The following is a 26,842-nucleotide window of genomic DNA, read 5'->3' on the forward strand; positions in this document are numbered from 1 at the left end:
TTAGAAAGAGAATGAAATCCGCACTCTCAGTTGTAGTAAGAGTCTTATTTAATAATGTACGTAGGTACTATGGTCCTTTTTAATTGATCAAGAACTTCTGTATAACCAATGTCATTTCCGTTGCTTTGCAAATGCTGACACTGACGAAGGCCTGCACGCCGACACGCGTCTGTCTTTGTCTGCTGCGGATCCTCTACATTATTTATTAAATAGGACACTTACTACAACTGAGGGTGCGATCTGCCTGCACAGCCTTTGTAGATCGCGATCTACCTTTTGGGAACCCCTGATCTACACTATGGCGGTTTATAAGAGTGAGGACGCCAAAGGTGATTGGCCGGAATGTGATGATGTATGATGATAAGAGCGCCGCTCACTTCACACGAGGGTGGTGGTGAATACTATTATTATTATTATTATTATTATTTATATTATAAAAAAAATTGCATTTGGGGAATTCAGTTGATTGGATGAGCAATGTGGTCGATCGGATGGACAGACGGTAGCCTAGTTGTGTGACATTTATAGATTCACAATCTACAGTATAATTTGGCCTTCAGAGCGCCACCCCTCTTCCTCCTCCTTTTCATTCAGGCTACATGCAGTTTCTTTGAGCGTCGACTGTCTGTTCTTTGACTGTGGGCTGTGTTGGATTGTGCATTGTGTTTGGGTGTGTGTGGGGGGGGGGGGGGGGGGGGGGTGCAGGTTTATCTAGCAGCACCCTAAACCTCTACTGTGATGTGCTAAAAGCTAACGAGCACAGGTGGCCCCCGTTATGTGACTAATTAACCATGACCTCCCCCACTCAAGTCACATCAAACAAAGTTGGCTAATTAAAAGCAGCACACATCAACATCGCCACACCATTGCTATTACGCATAAAATGCCACGCACACTTTATGTGTGTGTGTTTAGTGTTTAGTAGAAATGCCATTTGAATTCTAGTCTGCCCTATTTTAGCAACGTAAAACCAGAGCCATAGAAGAGAGTCGCGTAAGGCTTTGATCTCGCCGCAAAGCGGGATGTTGCCTCCCGTAGTTCCAAACACTGGAACACTGGCATTGAGATAGAAAGAGCATTTCCGCATTCCACATTGAATTACAAGAAATATTTTAGATCAGGGATGAGCAACTTCGACAATGGAGAGGGGCACGTACTATTTCCACACTCACTCCATTGGGCCACATATGCATATGTACACGTTTTGTAGATCAGCTGTGTTTGCTATATTTTAATTTAAATCATGAATTATTGTTTGCTACTTTTGAATTGGAATGCAAAAAAGTAACTTATATTTAATTTCAAATGCCTTTAACTATAGTTATGTTAACTTTATGAAGTACAATTGCATTGGACATGAAAGACAATAACCTTAATACTACTCATTAAGCTACTAATTCAGACTGTAATTAAAGAGGGTCATGTTTGCAAAGCAATAATATATCAGTATTCTGATATTAACCTGAGGGCCGCACTAACTGGGCCGCCAGTTGCCCATGTAACGTATGTAATGTATATGTTTTATAGATTTGTGGATGTCATACAGCTTAAAGCATTTTTTATGTAATTGCTACTTTTACTTAGGCAAAAACAAGGTAGTTCTTCCGCCACTGCTGTGGTGAATGTGCCCAGAATCAGAAACAAGTTTTATTCATATGATGATTCATAGAGAAACTGATTCCTGGGCCAGATAACACATTCCCCCCCCCCCCCCAAGGAACGTTCCTTAAAAAACTTCCCAAACTCCCAGCATGTCCGGCCTCATTTACAGCTGCCGTTAACACCTGCCGTCTCGCTGGAGAGCTGACCTGCACACTGCCCTCTACAGGCTCAATCTGTACTAACCACCCCCCTCTGATCCACCAACAGCTGTGGCACGCTGTTATATAAGACTGAAATGACCTACTGCAGGGAGGGGAGGGGAGGGGAGAGGAGAGGAGAGGAGGGGAGAGGAGGGGAGAGGAGGGGAGGGGAGGGGAGGGGAGAGGAGAGGAGAGGAGAGGAGAGGAGAGGAGAGGAGGGTAGGGTAGGGTAGGGTAGGGTAGGGTAGGGTAGGGTAGGGTAGGGTAGGGTAGGGTAGAGTAGAGTAGAGGACGGTTATGTTTTAAATAGAAAATACAGACCCGGGTATAAAAACAAAAATAAATCCTAAATTGGCCAAATTCATGTAATCAAATACCAAATTCCCTTCAGTCTCCATTACTGATGTGAACTCTATATAGCACCGAATCTTTTGGGTTCCCACCACTATGGGGTGGTGTGCGTATATACCGCCCTGTGGATGTGCAGTGGAGGTTTGAGTTTCCTACCACACTGTAGAGTGAGTTGGATTCATCGTTGGATGGTTCATCTCCATGGGCTGTTTAGCTCGCCATGCTGGTCTCCAGCAGAATCACGACTCCAAGGGTTTAAAAAAAAAAACCTGACCTACAATAATTAAGGTCAGAATATACATCACACTCTGATATGGAATAGGGTTGTATGATATATATTGATACCCTAAAATAGTACAGCTGAGCTTTGTCTTACCAGATTCACACGTGACATTACTCACATCAATGACAATAAAGTATTTCATTACATTAGTTACTGCAAAATTCCATTCATCAAAAACAACAAAACAAATAATTCAAATAATCAGGACTAATACAAATACGGTGGATTTGTATGAAACAAACGCTTCGCAGATTGAAAGTATCCAAGCGCCCTACAGCTGCAATGTGAGTTTAACGTAGTTTAATACAAGCAGATCGGAAATTCGATTTGGATCAATGGGCTGTCAATGGAGGGTATTGCAACTCTAGATTCACCCCATTATAAAAACAAATTGAGCTAACAACTACACCAGGATCAAAACATTGCAGTGTCCTGTATACTGCAATGGCAGCGCCTAGTAGTTTAAGGCAAGAGCAGGCAGCCTATACAGACACATGCAGTAATCAAAATCAGACCCGTCTGAAGTGAGTGGTAGCCTGCTGTGCAGAGATACAACAAAACATTCAACAAAGTTCATTCATTTCACATGCACCATTAAAAAAATGAGCATGCTATTGTTTGTAGCATAAGGCAATGACATTACCCTGTGTGTTTACCAGCATTAGCAGCTAACGTTAGCATGTAGCAGTGAACAGCCTCCCACCTTGGGTATTTTTCCTCTAGACTCAGACTTCGACATCAGGTCTCTCTGGCTGCACCCAGATGAGTTTAGCTTGAGTTTCATCCACTATTGTAACTTGTGTTCAAAGTACTGGCTTATGCTTCACACAGTAGGCCTATAGCTGTCTCATTCTCTCATCATGTGGCACAAAATGAAGTAGCATGTTCTGAATCTGCACACAGGACTTGCTATGTCTTCAACAGGCTGGCTCAACAGGAAGTGTCATGTTCAAAATAAAAGTTACTAGGCTACTCATTTCATAATAGAAGGACTTCACTTTAATAGTTGGATTTTTTGTCTTCAGTTTAGATGAATCATATAGATATTCAACTCTTTGTATCCCGACAGCTTATTTTAGCTATAATTGTATAGTATAATATAATCTTATTGTAATTTATAATATGGAACATATTCTCTTTTTGGGACAGCTTTTCAGGTTTTTTTGTACACACTAATTAACCCTGGGTTACATTTACGACACCATCAAGGCCCGCCAAAATAACATTTTGTCTCCTTATATGGTCAGCACACTCTATAGTAGGGAGGATTATCACAACCAAACAAAAAAATAAGTGATATTTCAATTAAGTGAAATCACTGAATATACCTTTAAAATAATAATAATAATAATAATAATAATAATAATAATAATAATTTAATAATTTACATTTGGGGGATATCTTTCACAATAATAAATAAAACATGTTCTAGACATTCTAATGATCACACAGATACATATATTACAGGCATTTTACTTACTCCAGAGATTTTGAAGTTGTGTGAATTTCTGCCTCTGTGGGGGGTATTTATATGCAAATAGCATGACCAATGGCATTGCAATGAACATCAATGTTTAGGTGAAAAAAGAACAGGAAAAAAAAAATTAATTAAAATATGTTGTATATTTGCAACGGTGGGTTTTGCAGGGTTGATCTGCTTTAATTACCTCTGTTCTGTGGCACACACAACCTTTAACACATTAATAGCTTGGGAGGCATACCATTTTCAGTTTTATGATCCGGTCGGGAGCGAATGATTGTGTCATGCATGTTGTAGTCACTGGTTTGTAGTCATGCATGTTGTAGTCACTGGTTTGTAGTCATGCATGTTGTAGTCACTGGTTTGTAGTCATGCATGTTGTAGTCACTGGTTTGTAGTCATGCATGTTGTAGTCACTGGTTTGTAGTCATGCATGTTGTAGTCACTGGTTTGTAGTCATGCATGTTGTAGTCACTGGTTTGTAGTCATGCATGTTGTAGTCACTGGTTTGTAGTCATGCATGTTGTAGTCACTGGTTTGTAGTCATCAGGCCGGAACCCCCAAACCAGATTTATTTTTTATTTTTTTGCGGCTTACGCCTTTTATTCGTTTTTGAAGGGACAGACAGTAGGCTGACAGGAAACGGGAGAGAGATGGGGGAAGACATGCAGTAAAGGCCGTGTCGGGCTTGGGAGTCGAACCCGCGGCACACTGCGACTGGATTACCAGTCGGGTGCCCAGACGGTTACGCCACCGCCTGGGCCCCCAAACCAGAATTACCCCAAATAATTCCCAGTGATCAAGTAAAGGGCAGCATCATTGTTTTGTCCTTGCTTACTGTATAACTCGATCTGGATTAAGTTAAATGCCTAAATTGTCAATTTTAACAGTTTTATGGAGGGAAAAAAAACTCATATGCCCTCATTTATCAACCGTGCGTACGCCAAAATATGGGTGCACGCCGAAATTACCGACATTTTCGGCATTTACCATTTCCGCCAAAGCTTGAAATAGAACTTGAGTAGGACAAAAAGTCACGTCTGGTCGGGAGTGTTTTGCATGAGCGCATACCTCTCTGGACCTATAGGAGAGAACAGCCATGTTGATCAATAATTAACTCTGGACCTATAGGAGAGAGCAGCCATGTTGATCAATAATTAACTCTGGACCTATAAGGAGAGAGCAGCCACGTTGAACAATAATTAACTCTGGACCTATAAGGAGAGAGCAGCCATGTTGATCAATAATTAACTCTGGACCTATAGGAGAGAGCAGCCATGTTGAACAATAATTCACAGTGATTGGCCTTGATGGGTGTGGGCATTGAGAGCCAAATTGAAAGCCAATTATCCCATTTAGTTAATGGCTTCATCCTGTCTTCTATACCGAGCAATCCTATAGGCTAGCAAAATGTGGGTTTTGGGGCCCAGGATGAGAAGTAATCGAATTAGTTTGTTTTGGGAGGTTTGAAGCATGATAGTCTTATATAAATCCCAAACCACACCAAAGGGTCGAGACGAAACAAAACGTTTTTTTTTAGCGTTCGTCCCAGCGGTGTGATATGTCCTGTTGCACATTGGCGCATGGTGGCGGGTGTTGACGCGAGTTCACCCAAGTTATTCAATTGGTTCAATTCAATGGCTGCTTGCAACTACATGCGTCTACGTGCGTCTGCATGCTTCTACTCGCAACCGCTTAGTCAAAGTGGCATTGAATGAGGCCTCCGGCAAGAGCCCTATAGAGAGAACTTTTGTTGACAAAAGAAGAAATTCTGCCCAAAAAAACGTTTGATTTACTGTTTTGAACACCTTTGTTGTCATGCTTTCACCGGGCAGGTGTTTTGTCAATTAATATACAGCTCAAATAGGTAACCTCTTCTTTGCTAGAGATTATACTGTTGTCGTCAACTCTGAACCATGAAATCATGTGTGTATAATATGCATGCGTCTGTGTGTTTGCATACAGTATGTGTGTGTGTGCGCATGTGTGACGTGTGCGCATGCGTGCATGCGTTTGTGCGTGCGTGCCAGTGAGTGAACGTATAATGCTCATTGTAAATCACTTTGGATAAAGGCTTCATCCATAATGAAGCATGTACTGTAAACAGGTGGGCTGTTTCTTCAGTCCATTGTTCTGTAGTTTGACAGAACGCTGGTGTTTCATGTTCTGCTCAGAGAACGGGATCACGTGACTCCCTGACACAATGAGGTCACATTCCACAGCCTATGACATCATCATCATCATCAGTGGGTTTTGCCTTCCCTCTGTCCGTTTGCTCTCCACCTCTCAACAGTGTTGTTTTTGGCAGCACATTTAGATTTTAGTCTTAGTCATTTATAGTCTCTTTAAAGAGACTAGTTTTCAGTTAGTTTTAGTCACATTTTAGTCAACCGGAATGTTTTAGTGTTCGTCTAGTTTTAGTCGACTAAATCTACAGTTGATTTACAGTTGTCGATCAAAATGTATTTTGGCCGGCCATGATGCCGTCGTAATGACTGTTTTCTTTTCTCACTTAATAGGCGATCTACAAGCTTCTAGATCGCCTATTTTCAGCATGCAACTAATTGTAAAATGTAACTATAGTAAAATGACCTATTCTGGATCTCTTGTCCACTAGTCCATTCCTAACATTTTAGTCTAGTTTTTATTTGTTGACGAAATGGTCCTTATAGTCTCAGCTTTAGTAGTTTTCATGTAGTTTTCGTCAGTGAAAAAAGGTAGTCGACGAACATTATTCGTCTTGGTTTCAATCGACGAAAACAACACTGCCTCTCAAGAATAATATTATTGGATGTCTGATAGCTCATCTAGACATTTATCTATCTATCTAGATGTGCTATTTTTCAGCTTTAGGCTTATCGATAAGAATGGCAAAAGTTGTAAACAATAAACAAAACAATGCATGCGTACGTGAAATGATCAGATGTACTGTAAGCACGCGCAACAGCGACAAAGAATAGCCGATCTATACGAGTGCAGTACTTTGATCCGACGGAGCATTGGTCCGAACGACAACCTACCTCAAACCCTCACCCTAACCCTAACCTCCCCCGGGGCAGACACCTAAACCTAACCTCAAACCCTCACCCTAACCCTAACCTCCCCCGGGGCAGACACCTAAACCTAACCTCAAACCCTCACCCTAACCCTAACCTCCCCCGGGGCAGACACCTAAACCTAACCGCAACCCTCTCCCGACCCCCAGCGCACCTCTGCTCCGTCGGATCATAGTATGCCTCCCGATCTATACAAGCCTGTACATTTTCGATACAACAATAATGTTTTTCCTTAATTACAAAAAACTTGGTATAATAATAATAATACAACCATGTGTGTGTGTGTGTGTGTGTGTGTGTGTGTGTGTGTTTGTCTACAAGAAAATCCACAAGCTTGTAGCACGTGTACTGGGAGGTCGGGGTTCAATCCCCGGCCGGGTCTTACCAAAGACTGTACAAAATGGGATCCAATGCCTCCCTGCTTGACACTGGATTGGGGGTAATTAAGTCCCTGCGACATACTAGCGTCATGTCCAGGGGGTACTTGTACATCAAGCTGCCTCACGCTACAGAAACGGGAGATAGGCTCCTGCCCTATGGGCCTCATGGCTCTGCAAGGCTACTTACTTACTTGTAGCACGTGGGACTTCTTCATCACACACACACAAACACTGGCACGTGCGCAGGCACGTGCGCATGCACACTCTGGGCCAAGGTCCAATTGTCTGAGCTGTCGCGGTGCCATCAGAAGCACTCTGGATGTCAAAGTGTTCAATATTTCAGCTTAACCCTGCCAGCGTTATAAAGCTGCCAGAGCGCTTTTACACCTCACTGAGCACACGCACGCACAACGAATTGTCTAAGGTCCTACTCCTAGGTGAGAGGAGAGGAGAGGAGAGGAGTTCATTCTGGCTCGCCTGCCAGAGAGGACGTAGCCTTCATCCTACTCCTCCTACTGTCAAACGTATAGGAGATGAAGATCATTATATAAGTTTACTAATATAAAGCACAAAGCAACAATGAAACAACTTAAACACTCTAGTAATAATACAAAGTGAACTGTATAGTTCACAATACACTGGAAAACAGATACCTGAGTAACCTGACATACACTCATGAAGCAGCACTGAACACACAGTCTAAATAATAGCCCTATGTGCTCATCAGGCTCAGCTGGTCCTCACAGGTGACTGCACTCAAGGCAATCAGACTCTTGGCCTCAGTTATAAGGCATAGCAGGTTGGCTGAGGGGGAATATGAGCAAGGCAAGGTATAGAGACCGATTCAGAGATGGGTCCCCTGGTCGCCGCGAACATATTTAGGAGATTATTGATATCAAAACCGATCGCATCGCTCCACAGGCTGGGAGCGTCTGTTGCACAACATTCAATGTTATTTCCCGGTGGGACGTCATTGAAAAGGTCCCCCCCCCCATTTTAGCCGACGAGACAGAAAATCTTAAAACGTGAATAACTCTTGATCTAAATCATTCCGTCCAATTCTAAGCAACGTATGAGACAGATTGACGTGTGCTGAAAACAGGAGGGACAGACAAAAGTGACGAGAGAGAGAGAGAGAGAGACAGAGAGAGAGAGGCAGAGAGAGATAGAGAGAGAGCTAGAGAGAGAGTTAGGTCACATTCATACCAGAGAGCTTTGCTGCGATTAAAACGAATCCTGCTGCGCATTGTCAGAAAGTGCGCTTCGTTTGGCAGGTGTGAAGGCTCATTCGAATCCTAATGCGCAGCAAATAACCGCATTTTACTCCGCCCAAAAACGTGGGTTTCGCTTCGCTTCGAATCGCACTTGACTACGATTCGGTGCAGGTGTGAATGCAATCCGCAGTAAATAAAGGAAATGAAGCAAACATAATGTGGCGGGTGAGGAGCTGAACACAGTTGGAGACGGAGAAGGCATATTTTACGCAGCGCAAAGATGTCCCGTTACTGTGGATAGACGTGGTCGAATAAGGAGACTGAAGCCCTGATCGAAATGAGGACGTGTACATTAATCAATTGCTTAAGAAAACACATAAAAACACTGCAGTACGTATTATAGCCTACATAATATTCTGTCTGTCTGTCTGTCTGTCTGTCTGTCTGTGCGTGCCGTAAACATGGAGTGCTGTCACTGTTTGGGACTGGGGAGGGAGTTATATCAGTGCGTTCATGCAGCGCTGTGCTGCATGCCCAAAAGAACAGTGTGTGGCGGCTGCGTGCGTAGAGAGAGAGAGAGGGGGGGGGGTCCCAGACGGCACGACACATGCACGTTATGAGTGTAATTTTATCACCATAGATTTCACTGTGTAGGGCAGGCTATAGTTTATGAATGGAACACATTGATAAAGGTCCCCCCTGCTGCGTTTCCAATTGCTGCGAATGACAGTGTGAAGGCAAACCCCAGCCAATTAAATATGCAAGAATCCCAATTCCCCGCCCATACGGATCTGAGTCTACCGAAGTATTAGGTGAGAATCTGACCTTAGAGAGAGAGAGAGAGAGAGAGAGAGTGGAGGAATAACAAAAGAAACGGAGAACACAGAGAGAGATAGTGAATATAATAGACAACGACAACAGAAAAATATTTCCTCCTCTCTCTCTCTCTCTCTCTCTGTCTCTCTCCGTCTCTCTGTGTCTCTCTATCTCTCTCTCTCTCTCTGTCTCTCTCTCTCTGTCTCTCTCTCTCTCTCTGTCTGACCCTCTTTGCCACAGTCAGCCAATTAGCGGTAATTAGAGCGCCCCGCTTTTCCAATGAGTCAGCGTTAATTAATAGCCTGTGCCATCCTTTATATATGCATCCATTTAACTTTGTTTATTCCTGTCATCATTTCGCTCCCCGCGGCCTCAACCAAACACCCCGCATGCAAATTTTAATTACGGTTCAAAGAGGCAAGCTGATTAAGCACAAATATTCACGTCACTGTCGGGTGGAAACCGAACCGGGGTTATACTTTTCGGTATTCAAAGAAGTAAAACATTTAAAAAGTAGCCCAAAAATATAGCAGATCTACAAGCCGACAACACGTCGCGATGCGACGCGTTGTCAAATCGCTTTCGAATTTTTTGCTATGCAAATAATAGATTGTATCAATACTAGATTTTTGTGCATGCGGTACTTAGCAATTTTTAGAAGATAAAAGAGAAAGAGGGGATTCATCATTCATCAGAATCATTACTTAGTTTAAAATAATGTCAATGTATTTTAAATAGTTACTGTATCTTTTTGAAATCATTGAATCGTATCGTATCATATCGTATCGTATCATATAATGAACAAATATCGTCCATGTATCGTATCGTCAACCATGCATCGGGATACGTATCGTATCGCTGTTAAAATGTATCATTACAGCCCTATTTTATTATTATTATTATTTTATGATTGGACCTGCAATAAGGTTTCTGCCCGACAGCAAATATGATTTGTTCCCTCTGAGCAGCTGGTGGTTTCTGACCTGAGATCAGATTCTAAAAATGTCTTCTACATCCTGACAGTTTTCTGAAAAAGCTATATGTTTCTGTGTCAGTCGTTCTTCGATTTTTCAAAAATAGCAGACCTACAAGCTCGTTACGTAGCGCACCACTCGGTGGCGCGTTATGAGCTTGTAGCTCTGCTATTTTTCAATAGCTAAAGCATAGCATGATGCTCACACCAAAAGGTGTGTTAAGGTACTTTCTCTGAACTAGAGCATTTGTTATTATACGGATACGCTCTCTGAGATGTAGGCTATAGTGGAGTCACTATAGCCTACATCTCAGATTTAACTATTTTTTCTTTACCTCCATGCACCATCCATCATTATTTTAAAACGTTACTGTAGTTACTTTTTAGACTCCAGATATTTTCTGATTTTCATATAATTGGCTATTGGAAAATAGCAGATCGACAAGCTCACAACGTGTCGAGTGCTGTGAACTTGTAGTAGGTCGGCCTGTTTTCAAAAAGTGTTTGACAAAATATGGAAATATTTTGAAAAAGAAAATATGCAAAATGAGTACTTTGTTGGTACTGCAGGCATAGTTTGATGCCAAATACGTGTTATTTTAATCAAGTACAATTCTGAATAGAGGCTTTTACTTGTAACAGAGTATTTCTACATAATAGTATTGCTACATTTACTCACATAAAGACGTACGGAATACTTCTGTAAGCAGCTATAGACCGATTCACAGAGGGTTTCCTGGGTGCGGCCATTACTGAGGGTGTACCATTGAGTACTGCAGCACTGATTAGCTACACCTGGCCTACGGAGCACCTGCTCCATGGATTACCCCTCAGTAATGGCCGCGCCCAGGGCACCCCTCTGTGAATCGGTCTATAATCAGAATTGACTTCCAGAGGAAATAATTATCGTCTGCCCCGCCCCGCCTCTCTTTTGCAGAGATCGAAGCCAAGGAAGCATGCGATTGGTTGAAAGCGGCCGGCTTCCCCCAATACGTCCAATTATACAGAGGTAAATATCAAAACGGTTCATGCATAATTACTGCAGAATAATGCATGGAACCAAGTGTTTGCAAACGGAGCCTATAGTGTATACAACTGGGACCACATGGAGCAGAGTGCTCTATATCCATTGAGCTATGCATGGCAGCGACTCACACAAGCTGTCAAACAATATGGCGTGTGTGTGTGTGTGTGTGTGTGTGTGTGTGTGTGTGTGTGTGTGTGTGTGTGTGTGTGTGTGTGTGCGCGTGTGTGTGTGTGTGCGTGGGTGCATGCATGCGTGTGTGCGTGCGTGCAGACTGCAGGTTCCCGGTGGACACTGATTGGGTGAGGAGAGACCATGACTTCCTGGACAAAGACTCTCTGGATTCCCTCTGCAGGTCTGTCTGTCTGTCTGTCGCAAAATTGTGGGATAAAAAATCTATATAGGCTTATATGAATAAAAAAAAATATGACATTAGCGAGTTATTTCTAGATCACTGTAGGCCTACTGTAACATCCTCTCCTCTCCTCTCCTCTCCTCTCCTCTCCTCTCCTCTCCTCTCCTCTCCTCTCCTCTCCTCAGGAGACTAAGCACATTAAACAAGTGTGTGGAGATGAGAGTGGAGCTGGGCAGATCAAAGCGCAGGGTGAGTGGAGAATGAAGCGGCATAATAGCCTACAGCTCCGTGACGACTGACGACTAACCCTCCATCGCTAAAACCCCCAAACATTATATGTATTTGGCTATGGTATCCCCATCTGAAAATATGTTGTGTGTGTGTGTGTGTGTGTGTGTGTGTGTGTGTGTGTGTGTGTGTGTGTGTGTGTGTGTGTGTGTGTGTGTGTGTGTGTGTGTGTGTGTGTGTGTGTGTGTGTCCAGAAGCAAAGATCTGAGTTCAAAACGTTCACTCGTTCAAATAATACATAATTTCAAAGATTTGCGCCACATTTTCACGTTTTTTTTCTTTTTTTAGCAGATGTACAAGCTCGAAAAATAGCAGATGTAGAAGCTCGTATACATCTGCTATTTTTCAATAGCTAAAGTATAACATAATGCTTAAAACACCATCCTGAATGGGTTAATTGGGAAGTTTGCGTATCCATTGGGTCCAATGTCTATAGCTTTGATTGATTGAATGAAATTTGTATTCACATGCAGTATATATAATGTACAACGAGTACATTTCAAAAGAAGTCAATACAACAACATTTTGGTGTTAGCATCATGTTATGCTTTAGCTATTGAAAAATAGCAGATCTACAAGCTCATAGTGGCGCGCTACGAGCTTGTAGGTCTGCTATTTTTGAAAAATCGAAGAACGACTGACATTTTTTTAGAATCTGATCTCAGGTCAGAATGGGTTCATCAGACCAGTGTGTGTCCAGTGGAAACCTCGTATGAATCTGATCTCAGGTCAGAATGGGATTCACACTATAGGTCCCGGATGTGCACTCGGGACCACTTGGCAGGTGTTGTGGTTAGTGTGAACGCATGCGTACCGTTGCCCCGAGAGCGGATCACCCAACCGCTCCCGGGTCTTGAGGACTGAGAAGCACTCAGATATACACATCGCTGCAATGTGAAAGCATTGTAAGACTCGTTTATATCAGGGTCCTCCATTTTCAATTCATCAGAACACTTTGACGACGTATACAAATATACACTTCTCTGGAAAAAAAAGGAGAAAAAGAAAGGAAATCATCATAATATACAGTTTATATTGAGCCTCCTCTTCCTCTGCAGGTACAGGAGCATGTGGATGAAGAGGCGTGCTGCATCAGCCCTAGGTGGCGCTGTGACACACGCACGCACCACTGGACACGCCTGGAGGTATACGCAAGCGCACGCACGGAGGCACGCACGCACACACGCACGCACGCACGCACACACACAGGCTACAGTTTAATATTGTCCAAATGTTACAATATGTTTTCCAAATGTAGGCTATACTTACAAAATAAGTAGCCGTCTAGGACTTAGGATGTTGTGACAACCACACATTATTAGTGCAATGCATACAACTACAACATAGTTAAACTTAAAATATAAATAGTTTGTGTGCACAAAGAAAATCATATAAATGATTTTACTCCTGAAACCAAGCCTGTTGAATGCTCCTGTTGGATCATGACCATGCAAAACATTTGATTGTGTGTCAAAATATATTTTAATAATAATACCTGTGACTTATATAGTACTTTTCTAATACCCAAAGATATAATATTTAATTATATTATATAATATATTTAATGAATTAAATACTTGTTTTTTTTGCAGTTTTCAAATATTTTGTTGGACACAGAATCAAATGTTCATGGTCATGATTCACCAGGAACTTGAATGACTTGGTTCTGGCTTATTAAAATGATATAAATGTAATCTCTATGCCATAAACGAATGGGGTTTGTGGCAACACAAAATGGCAGCCACTGCTATGACCTATATCTCTGCTGTCAGGAAGAAACCACCCAACTCCACAATGTTCATCTTTCAGGAAATGAAAAATATAAAACTTTCAGGAAATGAAGAAAACCATATTTATGTTGAAAACAAAGCACTGCCTCATCAAAGTTGGTGTTCTGACTTTATATATTGTCAATGGCTTGCATGAGAGGGGGAGAGGTGGTGGAGTTAGTTGTTTTAGCAGACAGTTTAAGGATGGAGTTAAGAGGTCCGAAGCACCCTTTACTACTTTTCCTTGGTTCAATGTGTTTTTTAAGCAACACACAGACGTAATGGGTGTTCATTAGCACTGATTTATATATATTTAAATTTAAATACAAAAATCTAAAACCTCAAAAATGGAGTTAGGTGGTTCCCTCCTGACAGCAACAATTATATTTTAATCATTTACAAACCTTTTTCGGGGCATGCCATTATAGCATTTGTGCGATGTGACGATGTGGCATATTGTCCATTGTTGTGAAAACCACTGCATTGTAAGTAAGTGACATTTGTAATCAGAAGTGATGCTGTGACACGCCGCTAACGTTGCTCAAATTGACCTTGACTCGTTATCTCTCAATCCGTAAATCAACCATCCAATCGATGCCCTCCGACGACCCTGCAGTCGGAGGGAGGTAACGCCACTCCCTCCTGCCTGGACTTCCTCCCCGCGGACTCCGCCCCTGGCAGCCCGGCGGGACGGCGTGGGCCCGCCCCTTCGTCATGTGACGCCTGCTCGCTGCACAGCACCAGCAGCACGGACAGCGAGGGCCACCGGACCCTGCAGAGGGGCCCCCGGCAGACGCACAGGGGCCCCCGGCAGACGCACAGGGGCCCCAACACCAGCAGCAGCAGCAGAGGCTTTGGGTGATTTTATTTTTCCATGTTATGTGCTCCTCTGTATTGAGTTTAAGCACCCAACGACGCTTTACATGGGGGGGGGGGAGGAGAGAACGGGGTGCATACGTTGGTTAGACATACTGACAGTCCGACAGGCGTTAGTCCGACAACGCCGTCGCTCCCGAAATGCGTGGCAGGATAAAACTAACCCGTGGGCTCCTGACATGCATGGCAGGTTAAAACTAACCCGTGGGCTCCTGACATGCATGGCAGGTTAAAACTAACCCGTGGGCTCCTGACATGCATGGCAGGTTAAAACTAACCCGTGGCTCCTGACATGCATGGCAGGTTAAAACTAACCCGTGGGCTCCTGACATGCATGGCAGGTTAAAACTAACCCGTGGGCTCCTGACATGCATGGCAGGTTAAAACCAACCCGTGGGCTCCTGACATGCATGGCAGGTTAAAACTAACCCGTGGGCTCCTGACATGCATGGCAGGATAAAACTAACCCGTGGGCTCCTGACATGCATGGCAGGATAAAACTAACCCGTGGGCTCCTGACATGCATGGCAGGTTAAAACTAACCCGTGGGCTCCTGACATGCATGGCAGGTTAAAACTAACCCGTGGCTCCTGACATGCATGGCAGGTTAAAACTAACCCGTGGGCTCCTGACATGCATGGCAGGATAAAACTAACCCGTGGGCTCCTGACATGCATGGCAGGATAAAACTAACCCGTGGGCTCCTGACATGCATGGCAGGTTAAAACTAACCCGTGGGCTCCTGACATGCATGGCAGGTTAAAACTAACCCGTGGCTCCTGACATGCATGGCAGGATAAAACTAACCCGTGGGCTCCTGACATGCATGGCAGGTTAAAACTAACCCGTGGCTCCTGACATGCATGGCAGGTTAAAACTAACCCGTGGGCTCCTGACATGCATGGCAGGATAAAACTAACCCGTGGGCTCCTGACATGCATGGCAGGTTAAAACTAACCCGTGGCTCCTGACATGCATGGCAGGTTAAAACTAACCCGTGGCTCCTGACATGCATGGCAGGTTAAAACTAACCCGTGGCTCCTGACATGCATGGCAGGATAAAACTAACCCGTGGCTCCTGACATGCATGGCAGGTTAAAACTAACCCGTGGCTCCTGACATGTATGGCAGGTTAAAACTAACCCGTGGCAGGTCAAAACCAACCCGTGGCTTCCTGTGAGGTTATAGGATTAGGGTTTGGGTTTTGGGTATAGGGTGACTCGGGATTATAATGTCTGTCGGACACTCAAAACAATCCAAGACAGATTCCATGACCTGTTTGTTGGTTGCATTGGCCTGCTCTCCTTTCCAGCACCAGCGCAGACGACCAGGAGCTCTTCAGGAGTTATTCCCCCGGCAACGAGGCCCCGTCCCTGGGCGAGGAGCCCCCCTCCCCCCCGGGCTCCTCCAGCCAGAGCTCCGAGGCCGAGCGCCGCTTCCCAGACATTAGGCCCCCCGTCAGGAGGAATAAAGGCCCCAGCCTGCTGAGGAGAATGGAGAGGCTGAGACTCAGGGGCACGTCCGGCGCGCTCTACCCAGGCAGGGGTCCCCCCGGGGCGGACCGAGGGCACGGCGGGACCACCAGGCTGGTGATAAGCGGACCGCTGCTGCCGGAGGAGACGGACGAGAGACTGAGGAGGTCAGGAGGGGACTGTTAAAGCACTGGTTCCCAAAACCTTTTAATAACCCGGCCGTGACCCATAAGAGAAATTAGATGTTTGCCCGGGATGACTGCATGACTAGTGAAAAAAGCAGATCTAAAAAAGCTCACAATGCGTCGCTTCGCGCTGCATTGTGAGCTTGTTTTTACTACTTACTTAAACATTATTTTTGGCCGGAATGACATTTGTGATGATTTGATTGGCTGAGCACGGAATTGTGATGTATGATGATTACCACGCATGCCTTGGCTGTGTGGTAATCCAGTCATGGCAGCAGTGTGCCGCGGGTTCGACTCCCGATCTCGATGGCCTTTACCGCATGTCACCCAGCCCCCCACCGCCACCCCCCTCCCTATTTCCTGTCAGCCCAATTTCCATCTGTCCCTCTACAAAAAATAATAAAGTAAAGGCGAAAGCCACAAAAAAAACATTTAAAAAATAAATAGCGCCACTCACTTCACACGGGTGTGAATCTATTATAACATATGCTGTGCCTCCAGGGTCCTACAGGGGCGACCGGAAAGCCAGGCGTCCTCCACCTCCACCTCCTCTCCGCACGCTGCCGACAGCGGCAGCAGCAGCAACGCCGGCAGCACCAGTCCATCGGCGAGCAGCAGCGCCGTCAGCACGCCCAGCCCCGTCACCCGGGTGCGGAGGTCTGGCAAACGTACCGGCGTCACCAGCGCCCCGGAGGACAAGGGACTGGCGCTTCACAGGCACACGCTGGCGGTATAAGTGCATGCTTTCATGACGACTATATACAATGCTCCTGTGAGAGGGACTATAGTTTTCGGGGAGGGGTGTGTGTGAGATATGAAATGTGCGCCTATACCATAATCACGGTAATCCTAATCATTAATCATAGTCCATCATATTCAAGGGCTTTTGGAGAGAAATTACTTTAAACTGAGACAGACTATATGCAGCCACTTTCAGCAGAGGGGAGGGGCGTGCCTGCGACTGTGACCAGCTGATGCTCGTTGACGCTCTAAGATAGCGTCTTAACACTACATGTCTAATAGAAATATATTTATTAGAAGGGACCCAGACTTAAATATATATTATCAATGAACAAGTTAAGCTCTATTAAAATATATATATATATATTAAAAAAAGTGAAAATAGCTGATCTACAAGCTCACAACTTGTCAGGCCGTGACACATTGCAACTTTGTAAATCTGCTATTCTCTCGTTATTGAAATGTTCTAGCCTGGTTTCCAGCCCATAGACCCCGCCCACTCGACTGAGCGCACTGGTTGCTGGAAGCTCTCAGAGTCTGACAATCAGGCTAGAAATGTTCTGGACTTTCTTTCTTTTTCCCCCTTTCTTTTTTATGTTCTGAATTTCAATACATCGACAAATAACAAATAAATATAGGCTACGTCATAATGTGTATTTTTGAATACTTTACTTGAGTATACTTGAGTATATATACTGTATACTCTGTAATTAAAACGCATGCATAACAGAGTTTCATGGCAGGCTTGTTTACATATACACACAACAGCTTTATTGGCATGCTTTCCAGCGAGCTCAACACATTACTTTGCTCTCCAAATATTTAGCCGGGGGACTTTGTTTACCAGTGATAATTGACCTTGTTGGCTCATTTATTCAAGGCGTCTTATAATTACTTGCCACAAAAGTGTGAAAAACACACGCACAAGGAAAACAATGAGAGTATATAGGCTATTAAACTCATTAGCTCGCTAACTTATAAACCTCTATCTGGTTCGCAATGTGGGTTCCATGGACCACCACGGGTCCAATGTGGGTTCCATGGACCACCACGGGTCCAATGTGGGTTCCATGGACCACCACGGGTCCAATGTGGGTTCCATGGACCACCACGGGTCAATGTGGGGTCCATGGACCACCACGGGTCCAATGTGGGTTCAATGGACCACCACGGGTCCAATGTGGGGTCCATGGACCACCACGGGTCCAATGTGGGGTCCATGGACCACCACGGGTCCAATGTGGGGTCCACGGACCACCACAGGTCCAATGTGGGGTCCATGGACCACCACGGGTCAATGTGGGGTCCATGGACCACCACGGGTCCAATGTGGGTTCCATGGACCACCACGGGTCCAATGTGGGTTCCATGGACCACCACAGGTCAATGTGGGGTCCATGGACCACCACAGGTCCAATGTGGGTTCCATGGACCACCACGGGTCCAATGTGGGGTCCACGGAACCACCACGGGTCAATGTGGGGTCCATGGACCACCACGGGTCAATGTGGGGTCCATGGACCACCACGGGTCAATGTGGGTTCCATGGACCACCACGGGTCCATGTGGGTTCCATGGACCACCACGGGTCAATGTGGGTTCCATGGACCACCACGGGTCAATGTGGGGTCCACGGACCACCACAGGTCCAATGTGGGTTCCATGGACCACCACGGGTCCAATGTGGGGTCCACGGACCACCACAGGTCCAATGTGGGTTCCATGGACCACCACGGGTCAATGTGGGGTCCACGGACCACCACAGGTCCAATGTGGGGTCCATGGACCACCACGGGTCAATGTGGGGTCCATGGACCACCACGGGTCAATGTGGGGTCCACGGACCACCACGGGTCCAATGTGGGGTCCATGGACCAACACAGGTCCAATGTGGGGTCCATGGACCACCACGGGTCAATGTGGGGTCCATGGACCACCACGGGTCAATGTGGGGTCCATGGAACCACCACGGGTCAATGTGGGGTCCATGGACCACCACAGGTCCAATGTGGGTTCCATGGACCACCACGGGTCCAATGTGGGGTCCATGGACCACCACGGGTCAATGTGGGGTCCACGGACCACCACGGGTCCAATGTGGGTTCCATGGACCACCACGGGTCCAATGTGGGTTCCATGGACCACCACGGGTCCAATGTGGGGTCCATGGACCACCACGGGTCAATGTGGGGTCCATGGACCACCACGGGTCAATGTGGGGTCCATGGACCACCACGGGTCAATGTGGGGTCTATGGACCACCACGGGTCCAATGTGGGGTCCATGGACCACCACGGGTCAATGTGGGGTCCATGGACCACCACGGGTCCAATGTGGGTTCCATGGACCACCACAGGTCCAATGTGGGGTCCACGGACCACCACAGGTCCAATGTGGGTTCCATGGACCACCACGGGTCAATGTGGGGTCCATGGACCACCACGGGTCAATGTGGGGTCCATGGACCACCACGGGTCCAATGTGGGGTCCATGGACCACCACGGGTCAATGTGGGGTCCATGGACCACCACGGGTCAATGTGGGGTCCACGGACCACCACGGGTCAATGTGGGGTCTATGGACCACCACGGGTCAATGTGGGGTCCATGGACCACCACAGGTCCAATGTGGGGTCCATGGACCACCACGGGTCCAATGTGGGGTCCATGGACCACCACGGGTCCAAACGGTATAGTACCCCTGGGATAGTGTTGATTTTCACAGCACATTTAGATTTAGTTTTAGTCATAAGAGTTTAGCCGACTAAATCTACAGTTGATTTAGTCGACTAATGTGTATGTTGGCGGGCGTTGATGGTGTCGTAATGGCCGATTGTGATTTTACACTTTTACACTAGCCGATTTACAAGTTCACAACGCGTCGCAGTGCGACATGTGATTATTATTAGAAAACTTCAGCCCTATATAGGCTGCTGACATTTTGCCCATTTGAAAATAGTCGATCTACAACCTCACAATGTGTCGCGATGGGATGCATTGTGGGCTTGTAGATCTGCTATTTTCAAAAGATGAAATTGGACATTCTGCAGTGTGATTTTACAATTGGTAGGCTACTTTAAAAGTACATTTTGAAGACAATACCTTTGTATTTTGGCTCAAGTAGTGTGCATTTGAATTGATTCTGGACTTTTACTGTTGAGTGTTTCTACATTGCAGCACTTTTACTTACATACTTTGTACACCACTGTTTGGTTCACCTCCCCCTGCAGGACCACAGACCCCAGGTCAGCAACAACAACAAAAACAACAGCGGCGGCGGCCATGACAGACTGCTGTTCCACGTACCGCGGGGACACAAACCGGGGACGTTCCCCGCCTCCCTCTCCCGCCAGACGCCCCTCCCCCTCCCCCCGCTGCACCCTGACGCTGGTGAGTAACGGGAAAAGTATATACTATTATTATTGTTTTCCCCAGTAAAGGTTATTCAAGTTTCAAATGTATAGAGCGTCGCAGTCCCGCCCCCTTTCAGAACGACGAGTGGCCCAGGAAATGATTCTCCATTCATTTTCTCCATAGGCTTTTCAAAAAGTATTTATTTAAAGATGGTTACGCCGCGGACAAAGCCAACTCGGATCGTGACAAATCATGACAATAATTACAATGTTTTGGGCCGATCAAATAATTAGTGAGAAGAAAAACAAAACAAATAGTGTTGTATCCTGCCTTTATTTTCTTCTTTCAAATTATTTGATCAGCACAAAATATTGTGTTTGTTGTCATGATTTGTCACGATCCGAGTTGGCTTTGTCCACGGCGTAACCGTCTTTATATAAATACTTTTTGAAAAGCCTATGTAGGTGTAGGACTACAATTGAAAATCACAAATAGTAATATTACTAATTACTATAGTGTTTTGAGTAATAATGGTACAGTTACTTTTTCTCCACCAAAAAATAATGAATTCAATTTTGTTACAATTGATACACATTTAACCAAAGTAACAGAAAAGTAATACAACAAGTTACTTTAGTTTTTTTGTTAATGTTCCGAAACGTATGTACTTTCATAATCTTCCATTCTTACCTGGCGCTGGTCACGCTAAAGTCTCTCTAGAAGCGTTAATATTCCAAACGAGATGCATGCTGAAGTCAGAACTGAAGACAGAACATTGTCCTTCTGGTAGAAACCATGGAGAGCTCCCTAGATTGGGAGTTACGAGCCATTCTTTTGGAGCCGCAAACAAGGAAGTGAACGGCAGTGCGCATGCATGCGCATGTCCTTAGCACAACATGGTTTCGATATAAAATACGTATATACACAAAAATGGTGTTAAGTAAACTAATATCACTTTTGAAAAGAGCATCACGTAAGTAATCATGTTATATAATATATTGTCATGTTTTAGTAACGAGCCGAACACTGCCCGACATCGACCACTCCTCCTCCTCCGTCAACTGGCGGACGGGCAGCTTCCACGGTTACCGCGGCCGAGGCGGTGGCAACTCCCGCCAGCAGCAGCCGCCCCACGCTGACGCATCCGGCGACGATGATGATGATGATGATGACGATGACGATGTGGGCGGGGCTGGGGTCGCAGCAGAAGAAGAGGCGGACCACCGTGCCAGCATCTACGACAACGTGCCGGACGACCAGCGCCCAAGTTGCCCGTTTGTGGCGCCAGGTGATGGGGAGGAGCCAGGAGGAGATGGGGAGGAGCCAGGAGGAGAGCACAGGGTGAGGCTGACACTTTGTTTCTTTATACTTTTTGCTTTTTAAACTTTAGTTTAACCAGTCAGACAAGTCACCTCCTAGAAATGTACTGGAGTCACCTCATGCACCCCCTAGCACTCATCAAGTTGTTAGGCAAGTTGTTCCCAAACGTTTTAGCTGGAGACCCATGAAGATTTGATGGCTCAGAAAGCTCGCAACGCATTGTGGCGTGCTGTTGTGTTAAGTTATTTTGACATTTTTATTATTTTGTAATACACAAAAAAGTGAATTCTTCTAGATTTAAAAAAAAAAGAAAAAAACGACTAAATGTATTTTGTAGGGGGTGAAAAACCAGCATATTTACCCAGTGTTTGCGAAACAGTGCGGTTCAGAGATGATGTATAAGTGTAACACAGCCTCTCTGTCCTATCAGGTGGGTGCTGGTCTTCTGGACGACGGAGACTTGTTCTCCGCCCTGGACAGTGTCATGGAGAGGATCAGCCTCCTGGTGGCCTCCTGGTCCCGGGACCTTTCCGACGAATCCCCATCCTCCCCCTCTTCTACCTCCTCCTCCTCCTCCTCCCCCTCCTCCAGGGCCTCCCCCGCCCAGCAGCGCTCCTCCGCCCCGTCCCACATCCACCTGGAGGTCCAGCGTCCCTCCGCCCCGTCCCACATCCACCTGGAGGTCCAGCGTCCCGAGGAGGAGGAGGGGACGACCGCCCCGTCACCCCCCCTGCCGCCCGAGAGGAGGTGAGAAACTATAACGACCCATTTACACTGGCAGCCACATCTATAGCCTGAATCAGATCTGTGCCACATCCACATTCTGATTTGTTTAAATGCAGACAGGTCACATAATTATACAAGTCACATGGAATCAGATTTTTTCCAATGTGACTCAAATCTGATTCAAATCTGATTTGAGGAGAATCATCTGAGTCTGAACGCAACGACCTGCATCCAAATCAGATTCCATGTGACTTGTTTGCGTTTAAGACTTATTTAAACAAAGGAGATTCCAATCTGGATGTGGCACAGATCTGATTCAGGCTAGATTTGGCTGCCAGTGTAAATAGGCACTACTATTACTCTGTCTCTACTCTGTGTTGTAGTACCTACTCGAGTCAAATTTGACTTGGACTTGACTCTGACCAAAGGACTCAGGACTCTTCCCCCCACCGAGTCCACTCGAGTCACGAGTCAGGTCACTACAATGCAATGAAATGAATGTAATATAACCATAGGAGCCCATTCACATTAACATTATAAGACAGCTGTCGGGTGCTTATTGACAGCTATCCTGTTAACTAACAGAGTGTAGCTGACGTGCCTGTCTGCTCTCACGCTACCTATCAAATGAGAATGAAAAAAAAATGAAATAGATCTGGTGGTCTCGGTCTCGACTCGGTATCGCCTCCTCTGCTGTCAAAATGGTGAGGTTTAAGCCCCGCTCATGCTATACAGGATAATCAGGAAGATATTCTCTCCTGAGTGGCAGTGATTATCTGATCTGATTATCAAACAAATAAATATCAAACATATCAGCGGGGGTGGAAAGTACATAAGTAGGCCTACTGTACCCATTTTGAGCGGGAACCCCTTTTGGTGTTTTAAGCATTATGTTATACTTTAGCTATTGAAAAATAGCAGATCTACAAGCTCATAGCTCATAACGTGGCACTCTGTGCCGCGTTATGATCTTGTAGGTCTGCTATTTTTGAAAAATCGTGAAAATGTGCCTCAAATCTTTGAATATATATTCTTTCAGGGTTTCAGTTTTAAACTCAAATCTTTGCTTCTGGGGGGTCCCTGGAACAACTATTTTCAGATGGGGGTCAGCGGCATATTAAATATATTTTTTGGGGTTCTTGACATGAATTATTGAGAACCACTGATATAGAAACATGAGGTTTAAAAATATATATATATAATTTCGACGTCAGGCATAAATGGGTTAAGCACAATGTTGAAGTATTTGTACTTCCCTTGAGTATTTCCGATTTCCAATACTTTCACTCCATTACACCTCAGATCCAAATATAGTAGCCTACTTTTACTCCACTACAATTATCTGACAGCTTTAGCTACTAGTTATTTTGTAGATTTGGATGATTATTACACAACATACATTACCCACTTCAGATCGGCCATTTGAAAATAGCCAATCTACAAGCTCAACTCAACTTGATCTGCTATTTTCAAAAGATGCTTTTGACATTTGAAAACTTGAAATGAGACGTTCTACAAAAAGACTAGTTTCTACTTTTGGTACTTTTAAGTCCATTTTTCTACCAATCATTTTATACTCAAGTACATTTTGATTACCAGACTGTTACTTGTAACAGGGTGTTTCCACATTGTGAATCCTCACCTGTGTTAACCGCATGTGTCCTTGTCCTGCCACAGGCCGAGTCTCCCCTGCAGTGAGCGTGGTGTCCTCCATGGTCCAGGGATAGAGGGCCTGTCCGTCACCCAAATGCACCTCCTCCAGAAACTGTCTCTGCTCAAACTCACGTCACTCATGGACAAGTACTCTCCCTGCAGCAAGCAGGGCTGGAACTGGTGAGACCCTGTGTGTGTGTGTGTGTGTGTGTGTGTGTGTGTGTGTGTGTGTGTGTGTGTGTGTGTGTGTGTGTGTGTGTGTGTGTGTGTGTGTGTGTGTGTGCGTGAGTAGAGATTGTGAGTAGAGATTGTGAGTAGAGGTTTTGAGTAGAGATTGTGAGTAGAGGTTGTGAGTAGAGGTTGTGAGTAGAGGTTGTGAGTAGAGGTTGTGAGTAGAGATTGTGAGTAGAGATTGTGAGTAGAGACTGTGAGTAGAGGTTGTGAGTAGAGGTTGTGAGTAGAGGTTGTGAGTAGAGATTGTGAGTAGAGATTGTGAGTAGAGACTGTGAGTAGAGGTTGTGAGTAGAGGTTGTGAGTAGAGATTGTGAGTAGAGATTGTGAGTAGAGATTGTGAGTAGAGATTGTGAGTAGAGGTTGTGAGTAGAGATTGTGAGTAGAGATTGTGAGTAGAGATTGTGAGTAGAGGTTGTGAGTAGAGGTTGTGAGTAGAGGTTGTGAGTAGAGATTGTGAGTAGAGGTTGTGAGTAGAGACTGTGAGTAGAGATTGTGAGTAGAGGTTGTGAGTAGAGACTGTGAGTAGAGATTGTAGATTGTGAGTAGAGACTGTGAGTAGAGGTTGTGAGTAGAGATTGTAGATTGTGAGTAGAGATTGTGAGTAGAGGTTGTGAGTAGAGATTGTGAGTAGAGATTGTGAGTAGAGGTTGTGAGTAGAGATTGTGAGTAGAGATTGTGAGTAGAGGTTGTGAGTAGAGACTGTGAGTAGAGATTGTAGATTGTGAGTAGAGACTGTGAGTAGAGGTTGTGAGTAGAGATTGTAGATTGTGAGTAGAGATTGTGAGTAGAGGTTGTGAGTAGAGATTGTAGATTGTGAGTAGAGATTGAGTAGAGGTTGTGAGTAGAGACTGTGAGTAGAGATTGTGAGTAGAGATTGTGAGTAGAGGTTGTGAGTAGAGATTGTGAGTAGAGATTGTGAGTAGAGGTTGTGAGTAGAGGTTGTGAGTAGAGGTTGTGAGTAGAGGTTGTGAGTAGGGACTGTGAGTAGAGACTGTGAGCAGAGACTGTAAGTAGAGATTGTGAGTAGAGATTGTGAGTAGAGGTTGTGAGTAGAGGTTGTGAGTAGATATTTTGAGTAGAGGTTGTGAGTAGAGATTGTGAGTAGGGACTGTGAGTAGAGACTGTGAGCAGAGACTGTAAGTAGAGATTGTGAGTAGAGATTGTGAGTAGAGGTTGTGAGTAGATATTTTGAGTAGAGGTTGTGAGTAGAGATTGTGAGTAGAGGTTGTGAGTAGAGGTTGTGAGTAGAGATTGTGAGTAGGGATAGTGAATAGAGATTGTGAGTAGAGGTTGTGAGTAGAGACTGTGAGTAGAGATTGTGAGTAGAGATTGTGAGTAGAGATTGTGAGTAGAGATTGTGAGTAGAGATTGTGAGTAGAGGTTGTGAGTAGAGATTGTGAGTAGAGGTTGTGAGTAGAGATTGTGAGTAGAGATTGTGAGTAGAGATTGTGAGTAGAGGTTGTGAGTAGAGATTGTGAGTAGGGATAGTGAATAGAGATTGTGAGTAGGGATTGTGAGTAGAGATTGTGAGTAGAGATTGTGAGTAGAGATTGTGAGTAGAGGTTGTGAGTAGAGATTGTGAGTAGGGATAGTGAATAGAGATTGTGAGTAGGGATAGTGAATAGAGATTGTGAGTAGGGATAGTGAATAGAGATTGTGAGTAGAGGTTGTGAGTAGAGACTGTGAGTAGGGATAGTGAATAGAGATTGTGAGTAGAGGTTGTGAGTAGAGACTGTGAGTAGAGGTTGTGAGTAGAGATTGTGAGTAGAGGTTGTGAGTAGAGATTGTGAGTAGAGATTGTGAGTAGAGGTTGTGAGTAGAGATTGTGAGTAGAGATTGTGAGTAGAGGTTGTGAGTAGAGATTGTGAGTAGAGATTGTGAGTAGAGGTTGTGAGTAGAGGTTGTGAGTAGAGACTGTGAGTAGAGATTCTGAATAGAGATTGTGAGTAGAGACTGTGAGTAGAGATTGTGAGTAGAGACTGTGAGTAGAGATTGTGAGTAGAGGTTGTGAGCAGAGATTGTGAGTAGAGATTGTGAGTAGAGATTGTGAGTAGAGATTGTGAGTAGAGACTGAGTAGAGGTTGTGAGTAGAGATTGTGAGTAGAGATTGTGAGTAGAGATTGTGAGTAGAGACTGTGAGTAGAGGTTGTGAGTAGAGATTGTGAGTAGAGGTTGTGAGTAGAGACTGAGTAGAGGTTGTGAGTAGAGATTGTGAGTAGAGGTTGTGAGTAGAGACTGAGTAGAGGTTGTGAGTAGAGGTTGTGAGTAGAGATTGTGAGTAGAGACTGAGTAGAGGTTGTGAGTAGAGATTGTGAGTAGAGATTGTGAGTAGAGATTGTGAGTAGAGGTTGTGAGTAGAGACTGAGTAGAGGTTGTGAGTAGAGATTGTGAGTAGAGATTGTGAGTAGAGATTGTGAGTAGAGACTGTGAGTAGAGGTTGTGAGTAGAGACTGAGTAGAGGTTGTGAGTAGAGATTGTGAGTAGAGAC

General features: G+C 44.9%; 1 protein-coding gene across 5 annotated transcripts in view; it reads left to right on the forward strand.

The window, feature by feature from the left end:
- LOC310858582 (rho GTPase-activating protein 7) overlaps positions 1–26,842 on the forward strand; it is a 45,042-nt gene that overhangs the window by 4,773 nt on the left and 13,427 nt on the right. For 2 of the 5 annotated variants that reach the window (XM_083764756.1, XM_083764760.1), the window contains exons 2-12: positions 11,293–11,364; positions 11,653–11,734; positions 11,920–11,983; positions 13,081–13,167; positions 14,408–14,649; positions 15,980–16,306; positions 16,829–17,057; positions 20,298–20,457; positions 21,434–21,762; positions 22,172–22,488; positions 24,145–24,300. In XM_083764756.1, the coding sequence (XP_083620882.1) occupies positions 11,293–11,364; positions 11,653–11,734; positions 11,920–11,983; positions 13,081–13,167; positions 14,408–14,649; positions 15,980–16,306; positions 16,829–17,057; positions 20,298–20,457; positions 21,434–21,762; positions 22,172–22,488; positions 24,145–24,300 (2,065 nt within the window). The remainder of the gene's footprint in view (positions 1–11,292; positions 11,365–11,652; positions 11,735–11,919; positions 11,984–13,080; positions 13,168–14,407; positions 14,650–15,979; positions 16,307–16,828; positions 17,058–20,297; positions 20,458–21,433; positions 21,763–22,171; positions 22,489–24,144; positions 24,301–26,842) is intronic. The other 3 variants (XM_083764758.1, XM_083764757.1, XM_083764759.1) reach the window with 3 other exon arrangements.

Source organism: Protomyctophum parallelum (assembly GCF_964188405.1).
Source record: "Protomyctophum parallelum genome assembly, chromosome: 1".
In the NCBI taxonomy this organism is placed as follows: Eukaryota; Metazoa; Chordata; class Actinopteri; order Myctophiformes; family Myctophidae; genus Protomyctophum; species Protomyctophum parallelum.